This window comes from Pistacia vera, unplaced genomic scaffold, assembly GCF_008641045.1.
Source record: "Pistacia vera cultivar Batoury unplaced genomic scaffold, PisVer_v2 Contig1080, whole genome shotgun sequence".
Classification (NCBI taxonomy): domain Eukaryota; kingdom Viridiplantae; phylum Streptophyta; class Magnoliopsida; order Sapindales; family Anacardiaceae; genus Pistacia; species Pistacia vera.
In genome coordinates this window covers 1-10,803 of record NW_022195116.1, presented here as the reverse complement: position 1 = coordinate 10,803, position 10,803 = coordinate 1, and the positions used below count along the sequence as shown (strand labels likewise).

The following is a 10,803-nucleotide window of genomic DNA, read 5'->3' as shown; positions in this document are numbered from 1 at the left end:
CTGAGGTACGATGATTAGACTATAGATTATAATTATTTAAGAAGAATGATAGTTGATTGATTTGACTCTGCCACCCCCTATTATATTAGGAATAAATTAGTTTGATAATGATATGATTTGCGCTTGGATTAAGGCCCAAGTCTAATTAATTAATTATGCTCCTGTTGTTTAGTGGTTAATTGCAGATTTTTTTAGAGAGAGAAATTAGGCAGGGAGGATCATAATATGAATTTAATAAAATATTCTTGACTGAAATAAGATTGAATTGGTTAATGACATTTAATTGGCAAAAAGTTAGTTAACTTTAACTAAATTCATTTGCAACTACTAATGAATATTCATTAACATTAATGATTGTGAAGAGATTATAGCATAGTATTAAACCACGAATACAAAAATAAAATTATTAATCAACTTTTGGATAATTGAGTTATTCGATAAAGACTTTTAAATATATTATTTAAGATATTTTGAGTTTTTAATTTTTCTTTGATGTCTAATAAAGGGAGTTATTAGAGTTTTTTTTTATAAAGGATTACTTTAAATGTCGTAAACTAGTCTGGAAATCTTTGATACGACGAAAAACAAAATAATAATAATAAGAAGAGGGAGAAAAATGGATTACCCAAGGGAGTTTTCATCATTAAATGCAATTGGATAGTGATAGTGACATGTTAATGTTATATTGAGTGTGAGATAGTAAATAAAACCTACAAATAGTAAATAAAACCTACTAGTCTAATAACAGCATGACACCTCGCTAACTAAACCTTAATTTGCCTTCACCATTCAGGCAAAATCCACCAAACACCTCTTTCGTATGGCTCTATATATAGATTTATGGGAGATAATACATTTTAATTTACCAAAAAAAATAATTTAAATATTTACAAAAATCAATACATATTGGAAATCCGTGAGTGATGATCATGAGAGATGAGATGTTTAAAGTGTGAACCCCGATTAATTCCATTTACAACCAAAGGGTCAACTTTGGAATTAAAGTGCACGTGTGACTGATTACGAGAAATTTTTTTATATATAATTTATAATTTCACCTGAGTTTAAATGCTTCAATTTCAATATTCCTGCAATTTACAAATATAATTAACAATAATTAATCTTAAACTACTAGATCTAAGGACTAAGGTCTCCCGGTTTCCAAGTTCCAACCAGTTAAAATATTAATTTAAGCGAAAAAAAGAATGATGGAAAAATGCAACGAAACATGGTTAATAAGAAGACAAAAAATGGCAACCCAAGAACTGGGGTCCCTTTTATTTATTTGCTTTTGCATTGCTTCCACATCTTACAGCTATGAGATGCGTGTTATCAAGCCTTTGACTTGAATTTTTTGTTCGTATATTATTATTAAATTCTCCAGAAAGATGTAGAAGCCAAGGCATGAATAATGAAATATGATTTTAGGTTTCTGTGTAAAGTTAATATTTGTAATCAAACTCCACCAAACCCTCTATTTTTGTCACTAATTTTGGAGTTTTACGACTTCCAAGTTATTAAAGCACAAAAGCTTCAAACTTTGTATGGTTGATTTTGAGCACGTAGGGTAGCAAACTACCGATTTTTGTGGCTGTGGGTGATACATGGGACGATCAAATAAGTGGGGTTTATGAATTTCTGCTTACCTTTTTTTTTTTTGGGTTTGGTTCAAGATGGATCAAATAATTTAGGGCGATGAAAATGCCAAAAATTAAGGTAGTTGAGCTGCGTATAAATGGATATTATTTTGGTGGTCTGAATCTCGATCCTTTGCCAACTCAACTTTGAGATGGGAAGTCAGAGAAATGGAAGAAGACCCAACAACCCTTGGAAGATTGGTAGTAATTATATAAAATGTAGAAAATATACATAAACAAATACGCATGTAGGACACGAGGGGAGAGCTATTGCATGCGTATTTCATACAGTAGTTGAAAAGCAACAACTACTGTATTACACTTTCATTTGACAGGAAATAAATACCCAAACAATTAACTTCCACCTAAAGTCTAACCGTAATTAATATCTCACCCCTGTATAACAACACTATCATCTCATCTCCAGGCTCTTATATATTCTGGTAATCCAATGTCTTTAACGCATTCAGAATTTGACTATTGAACATTGATCTTCAAGGGGAATCAAGTAACGCCAAAGTGGAAGAAGACAGTCGCATATTGCATTTATCTTATTTCAATTAATAGCTGTTACGTATACACTAACCAAAGAAACCACACTAATCCGCAACTGCAGACCCAGTAACTAGTAACTTAAGAAAAGATAACCTTTTGCCCTTTGAAATCTTTTAAGAAAAAAAAAAGATTGTAAAAGGGCTTACATCAAACGGAAACCAAACACCAAAAAAAAAAAAAAAAAAAAGGAAAAAAGAAAACTCCTGATCCAAAATTAACAGTGAGGTAAAGTGAACACACCGAAATCTGCACATTAATATTTAATGTTCCCACAATAAAGCTTCAAACCCAGTTGTAATCACACTATCTTGCATTGATAACATCTGATCATTAAAATACTCTCCTCCACAATAACCTTCTTCGTAATAATAATGGTAATCGTACCACGAGTCAACAAAAACCAACTCGTTCCCACATTCACTCGACTCGTAACTCGTTCCTAGACTCGGTAACTCCACTATCTCACTCAGCTCTTCCGGGGTGGACACGTCACTTGCTTCCAGTACTGACGATGATGACGTTGACGTTGACGTTGACGTTGTTGTTGTTGACGGTGACATTGACGACTGTTGTTGCTGAGTATTGAACACTTCCATTGAAGCTGCCTTGGCGGCAGCGGCTTGGACGTCGCGGGGAGAGTTGGAGGCGGGTCGGGGCAGGGACCCGGCAAGTTCGGGGAAGTTGAGAATGGCGGAGGTGCCTTTGATGCTCAATGCTGCCACGTCATGCGCACGTGCCGCCATTTCAGGAGTGGAGAAAGTACCAAGCCAGATCCGGTTCTTCTTTCTGGGTTCTCGGATCTCGGATACCCATTTGCCCCATGTCCGCATTCGGACCCCTCTGAACACTGGATGCTTACTATTAGTGTCCCTCGGTCGTTTGTTCTGTTTGGTAGTAGTTTTCGGGCCTGATATCGGGTCGGGTTTCTTAGTATGTGGGTTTGGTTGAGAGAATCCAGAAGACGAGGAGGACGATGATGATGAAGATGAAGAAGAAGAAGAGTTAGTGATGCACGAGTCGTGCTCCAAGTTTGGCCAGTCAGTCATTTTGTAAAGAGAAGTCCGAATGAGTTGATAATATTGTGGATTGGGAAGTGAAGTAAGTAAAATGTAATGAGTTAAAAGAAATATAAGCAGAGCATGCAACAGTAGAGGAGTATGAGACTGAGAGAAGAAGGGAGTGAGTTTTTTTGCAGAGAATAAGAAGCAATGAAAGAGGAAGGGAGGGTTTTTATTAGAGAGAATGAGAGGAAAAAACGAAACGTGGTTGTTTAATTCAAAGCAAAGAACACTGCCGACCTGTCGTTTTTAACTCGTTTAACACCCGGTTTCGTATTTTATGCGTATAAATACAGTGTAATTAACATTAACTGAAGCAGTGGCCCTAGGATAAGAGAGTGGAGGACATAGCTGGCACAGCCGTCTTGCTCAAGTTCATCAACTACAGTAGAATAGCCATAGGGGCTTTCACTTCGCTTATTGTTAAATATAGTTTCTATTTATTTCGACCATATCTTCTCTGCTACTGCTTCCATCTTTTACATAACACTACTCTTCTTTGCTTATTCTCACCAACCCTAACTGAATTCACTTATTTACTCTACTGCATTCCTTGCCACTGTTTTTCTCAATTTTTTCTCTTTTAATGGCGAATGTATATATTAATTAACTATAATTTTATATAAATAAATGTTCCATTAAGATAATATTTAAATTAGAGTTTAGTTTAACCAAAAAATAATATTAACAAAGTTTGATTGATGTAACAAATGTTCTAATAAGATCACATTCAAACTAGAGTATAGTTTAACCAAAAATATTTGTGTTTGTAATTTAAATATAGCAAAGGTTGTTAGAAGTGCTGTTAAAAATGGGATACGCCATACTTTAGATGGGGTAAGGCCTTGATTCATTTGGACCCATCTACAAATACACCTAAATACGATTTTGATCATATGTCCAATCACCGGATAACATTATTTATATATATTTTTTGAAAGAATATATAAATAATTTTTCCACCGTTTGACGAAATGACACTTTTTTATCGTTCATTAACTTATGTTATATTTTTCATTAATATTTTACTGAAAAGATAAAAGTGTCTTTAAAATTTTGACTTTATTTTTTATTATTTTTAATTAGTTAAAAAGTCAAAAAAAAAAAAGTAGTTAATCGCACATAAAAAGTTAGGAGTAATGCGATAAAATTGTTTAAAGTTAAATGATCTTAATATTTATTTATTTATAATGTTATCAATATCACATCACTATTATTCAATAATCTACTAAATTTATAATATTTTTCATAATATAATGTTTTTTATTTTTCCTAATTAAAATAGAAAATCAATAATCCTAATTAATTAATTAAATAAATAATATATCTTTATACTTGAACTAATAAATAATCGAGTAAAAACTTTGACTTAATTAAACTTTAATTTATAATAAACTATTTAAGGTTATTTTCTCATTTTCAGTCAAATATTAACAGAAAACACTAACAGAATCTGATGAAGGATGGGAAAGTGATATTTTAAAACTTGACGGGTGAAAAGTGTTATTTCATCAAACCTTGTGTGCGAAAATGTCGTTCTCCCCATAAATAATAGTTGGGGTCACCGCCGGTCCTCCCCTCCCCTGTGAATGGGCACTACATAATTGAAAGAGTAGTAGGTTTGGTCTTGGTTCACGTAACCAGAGAGTTATCATCTCTCAAAATTAAGAAACTCAACCATTATTGGACATTCCTTAATGAATTACAACCACCACCTTAATTTAAAATCTACATTCTCATTTAACTGTCAAAAAGATTTATACCCATTCAGGCAAGAATAATAATTATAAAACCCCCTTTCTCTTATAAAAAGATTGTTAAAACTTAAAATATTGTATGCAGCAATCTGGGTCCATCAACACCCTAATTATTAATTTGAATCATGGGTACGTACTGGGGGAAAAAATTAATGGGATGGATCTGATTTCTATATGTTATTTCTTAGTTCTTTGTTATGGGGATTGACATATTTAATTTTTAAACTAGGGATGGGTATAAAACCCGGTCCCGTAGGGACTCGATCGCCCGAACATGGCAGAGTTTTCTCGAATTATTCGGGATTTGGGTCGGGAACGGGCCCAAAATTAATCCCAAAATTTGGGGATGAGTTGGGGTGATGGGGTCGGGATAGGTCTTACCCCGGCCCACCCCGAAATCCCCGGCCGATATATATATATCAAAAAGTCAATTATATATATTATATATACCTATATTAATTTTAATAATTAAAAGTCAATCATATATTATACAATAACAAATTATAATTGTGTAAGTATTTTATAAAACCATATACAAATAAGTAATAAATAAAACTAGATTAAATATATATATATATATGCTATTATCTGTAATCATATGTTAATACATAATATATGTGTAATATATTATTTGGTGTTTTGATTGATTATAATAAATCAATAAATTATTATAGATTTAATTTCTTTTTTGATGGTATATTATAATTTGGAGAAAATGGTAATAAGGACACAAAACCCCCAAACAGGGAATGGGCTTTATTCGGGGATTCCCCGAATTCCTCGAATGGGTACAAGTTGGGATCAAAGAATCCCTTAGGGCTTTCGGGCCAGGGTCAGAGACAAGGGTCCTCGCCCCGGCCCCCGCCCCACCCCACCCTGCCCCGGCCTGTGCCCATCCCTATTTAAAACTCATCTCATCGCATTTATTGAAGCCTTTATATTATAGAGCAATGCTAGTTTTACAAAGACACATACAAATGGGACATACAAAAACAATCTTCACCCTTGATTTTCATAATTGTTCTCTCTCTCTCTTTCTCTTTTTCCGTTTTTTCTTTGTTTTTTCTTCTTAATGATGTCACTTTATAACCCTCTTTGTATAAGTCTTTATAAGGATATCATTTTTCTATACTATATCCAGTAATTAGGAATATTTGAAATTGATTATGACGTACATAAAACAAACACAGAATCCTTCTAATTTGAAATTAACATCGTAGACCTAGAATTCCCGTAAACTTAATGATAATAACTAAGCTGTTTATAGATATCACCTAAACCAGAATCTGTCACTTTATATAAAATTTATTTATAAACGAAACAAGGACCACTGTGACTGTGTTCAGAAACATATTAGTAGTTGGCTATAATTGTTATATTCCTTTTCTAAGCTTCAAACTGTTTCAAATGGTGATTTTGAGTTTGATGGCTTTTATTTTTGGTAGTTTTGGCTATTTTAACAGTTAATGGGCTGATGACACATACGGTCTACTTTTATTTATTTTAACGGACTGGAATTGGAAATATTTTATTGGGCTCCATAAAGTAATATAACTCCACGTCCCACATTACATATTCTATTGTTTTTTCAGGACACCCAAATTTTTTTTTTTTTTAATACCTAGAAGACTCGAATTTATAAAATCAAAAAACCTCATTTTACTTTTTTACCATCAAACCACCTAGGAGGCTAGGACACCCAAATTAATGTGCAAAGGGACCCACATCCGCATCACCAAATATAACTTCTGCTCTAAAAACTAATTCACAATTTTCTACTCTATTATATTCGACAAGTCAAAATAAGCAGAGTGCAAAACATGCTTGACACCACCAATAAACTTCACATATGTTATTAAAAGCTGGAAAATGGGTTTTATATTGAAAGTTAAGGCCATTAACACTATTAAAAGACAAGCCTTTAAAGCCCATGCAGTGCAGCCGTTCAGGAAACTGCATATGATGTCCTGTGGGGATCAATTATATTTATATATAAGTTGAAAGGAATATTGAGCAAGCATTTAGTTTAGCATCATTTCTGCAATTAAATGGATTTAAAGGTTTAAAAGATATAAAATTAGAGAAGCAAAGCATATAAGAATCCAAACTAAATTTGTCCTTGCTTCATCTTTCCAAGCTCCACCAGCATAGTCAGAAGTGCCTCACACATTTCACAGGCATCAGGCTCACTAGGATTCTTGTTCCATGAAGAGTAAACCATCAGAGCATGGTCGAGCTTTCGGTTTGGTCTCACTACCACAGAACCTGGAACTTCTGCATCACGGCACGTTACTAATCCATCACTCTGCTCCCCATATCTCAGCTGCAGATGGAGTGCACACATAGCCATGGCGGCAGAAATAGGAATTACAACAGGCACCTGCCGTCCTGCTTGCACTAAATTATCTGATTCCTCAGACCCAAAGTTTGGCAGGGGAAGCCATGGAAGTTCTGCATGAGCTATGTGGGTCATCGTGGCAAGGACACCAGGACCTATGCTTGCTTCCGAGTGGAAGGAGATCAGAGGGATTTCGTCTGGGAGTTTGTGATTCATGATGAACTCCTTCCGTTTTTCATATGTGAGATCTTCTAAAGCTCGTATATCTCCCTACAAGAATATTATCCACAAAATGATTATCACATTCAGGAAAGTTACACATCATAAGAAAATCCGGCTTGAGACAACTTGAAATGTTTTTCAAGTGCACAAACTATGGTTTACAAGATGTATATAAGATGACATAATTACAACATACAGGATGAATCCACACACAACACACCATGCACACTGGCACAGAATCTTCAAGGCAGTAAGTTTTAGTCAAGAAAGTGGACAACCTTAATTATCGTGCATATTATAAGCTCCATGATCCTCCGGGTTTCTTTATCGGCAATTTGGCCTTCACGCAGTATATCGGAAGCTACAGGGGTGCCACCATACGGGCTCTGTACAAGTGCCAGTCCTGCAACTTTATTTCTGAGGTCAGACCAGTAAATTGACAAAGCAGCAGCAGCATCAACCCCACCCTTACTGTGCCCAAGCAGCATCACACGCTTGCCAGATCCCCAGTAAAGTTCCTCGATGTATTGCTTCAGTTCCCAAGCATTGTGCTCAACTGATGCCTTTATACATGAAAAGCTAGAAAACGTATCATTATACTTGAAGGTGACAAGAAACCAAAAAAGGTAATTAAGCATAAAATTAAAAATAAACAGGAAAGAATTAATCACATGGGCAAACTGCAAACTGTTACTATCAAGCAAATGGAAGTTTCACTTTGCACTGCTAAATCTAGTTCTAGAAATTATCAGATTAATTACCTCACTGTGGATTTTAGCAATATGGCAAGCTAGACCTTTCTTTGAAAAGAATCGCTTAGTGGCCACAAAATATAAAGGACCATGGTTGCTAAAAAGGCCTGACAAATATTAACTATTTCAGATCATACAGGGTATAGACAATCTCAAATGTCAAATGGGTAAATCAAAGTAATCTCAAAAATCGGGTTATAGAAACATTATCATACCTGGAATTAGTAGATAAACAAATGAGTTTGGTAGTGTGTGCTCTCCATTCCTAAAAGCACAACATGACGCACAAGCGATCAGATCTTCAGAAAAATGTGATTTAAGTTTAGACTCTGTTTGATACAACGCTTCCTAGTTGAGCATTTATAGTATAGCTTTTATAAATAAAGTTGTTAGCAAAAACTTTTGGATTTTAAACAATATAGACATCTTTTAGAAGATTTTAAGTATTTGATTTTATTTTTTAATAGCTAAGATACAAGCTTCTCAGAAAAGTTTAAATATTGAGTTTCTCTTAATATAAATATTTTTTGTTTCCCAAAGGGGAAAAACAAACCATAAATACATGTAAAGGAACCACATACATGCATAGTATTGCAAATTTGTAACTCTCCCTTACAAGTTTCCTAGTCAGATGCATGAAGAAATAATTTTCAGTGGTACCCATGCCTAGTATTGCAAATTTGGGACAAAATTTTTCAGAGAGAAATTCGAGATTTCTCTTAACATTATGAATTTTTTTAAGATGGTATTAACAAAACAATTAAAAAAAAATCCTGCTCAATTAAGGAAAATAAAATCAAAGTTAAATTAGTTCATACCTTATGGAGTCGAGGAGTTCCAAAAATCTCGCTGTTCCATCTTCCACAGGAGGTAGTCCCGGAGTGTTTTGCAACCATCCAATATCATCAGAAGAACCACGCAAAGTAGTACGCACCCGAGAAATAATGCTAAAGATGGCAAAGTGATTATTCATACTATGTGAGAACGAATATCAAGCAATAGAGTTATGTAAAAGCCATGTAATTATGATTTTCACTGCATAAAAACAGGTTTAACACTTCAAATGTGAGAAGAGAATTGCAAGTCACCATTCAGGGAAAGTTAAAACTACTTTTACCTACGAACTTGAACTTGAGCACATTTGACGTAATAGAAAGAACATCTCCAGCAACCCAGTGTCAATCTCCAGGCAAGTTGTAAACCAAACAATGGAAGCATCAACCTACAAGCAGAAGAAACAATTGCATGACCCGCAACAGAGAATGAAAAATTTCAAAGATAGAGGCATGAGTGAGGAAATAACTCAAGGTAGAAGACATGCAATTCCCTTATTTAACCACCAGATCATGCATCACACATCATATTCAACACTTGCAAAAACAAAGAATATACACAAACATGCACATGCACATGTCACAAATAATTCATATTCAAACTTTTGGTGAATTAATGGAAGAAAACGAACTGTTTACCAGTGAAAAATGAAAGGGATGCCCTGATATCTGTAATTGGTTTCTATAACTTCGAATCTTTTATTTACAAACAATCCTTTCTTGAGGTCCAAGGCTCTTCTTCCACGCACTGTATCAGCAATGTAAGAATTAGATGACGAAGAACATTCTTCCAGAGCAGATTTACAAATGCTTTGTCTTGAAGCTCTTGGATGTTGTCCAGATGAAATGACAACCAAATCTTCTGAGTATCTATAGATATCTCGGAGTGCAAGATCCTCTGTAGTACAACATAGCAATGAAACACATCCTTTACAATTTATGATATGAGTAACGAAGGAACATCACCAAACCAAAACAGTTGGTTAGACAGATATAACATCATACATGTTAAAGGTAATGATGATGTTACAACAGAGACTCAAAACACAACAGCCCAGATACATGAAACCAAAGTGAAAAACTCACCAATGAAATGAATGAATCGACGACTTATATAAGCAGTGAACGTCAAGAGATGGGAAAAAAGATCATCCACCGATGAGCAGAACCCAAGATAATAGAAAAGACTCGTGTTCTTCACAACGTCATAGCAGGCCTGATAAGAGAATCTATGTTAGACAGGGAAACCGAGCTTTCAAACCAAACTAGAATGACCATGACTTGGATTATAATAACGTTGGGTCACCAAGGTAAAATAAAAAAATCAGTTGAATAGTATTTCACAAGATGAATCATCCACATACACTAGCTACTTCATTAAGATCCAGATTATTGGAAAATGATGAGACCTCAATAGTGCTGGTATATGGCAGGAGAACAAGGCAATAAGGTAGTGGATTGAAGGGAAGTTGGCAGGAAGTTTCCTTGGGTTTAGACAGCGACAGATGGCAATAGAGGAATGGGTAAGTGAGGGATTCTGTTATAGAGACAGAGCTGGAGAATAAAAAAGGGAGAAGAGAGCAGATGTGAGAAAAAAAGATAATAGAAGGGAAAATTGAGAGGAGCTAGCCCTCGAAGTCTAGCATTTAGG

General features: G+C 34.7%; 2 protein-coding genes across 2 annotated transcripts; both read right to left on the bottom strand.

Moving 5' to 3' along the window:
• Positions 1-1,939: 1,939 nt before the first annotated feature.
• LOC116134347 (ethylene-responsive transcription factor TINY-like) lies at positions 1,940-3,327 on the bottom strand. The gene has a single exon (XM_031420031.1). It carries the CDS (start codon positions 3,236-3,238, stop codon positions 2,453-2,455), a length of 786 nt encoding a protein of 261 aa, XP_031275891.1. The 5' UTR covers positions 3,239-3,327; the 3' UTR covers positions 1,940-2,452.
• Positions 3,328-6,882: 3,555 nt separating this feature from the next.
• LOC116134339 lies at positions 6,883-10,706 on the bottom strand (the record flags this gene model as incomplete). Its single annotated transcript, XM_031420023.1, has 9 exons — positions 6,883-7,615; positions 7,846-8,130; positions 8,329-8,426; positions 8,535-8,584; positions 9,138-9,266; positions 9,437-9,541; positions 9,792-10,050; positions 10,239-10,368; positions 10,517-10,706. Coding segments are annotated over 9 exons (1,747 nt in total), but the record flags the coding sequence as incomplete, so codon positions are not given.
• Positions 10,707-10,803: the final 97 nt, after the last annotated feature.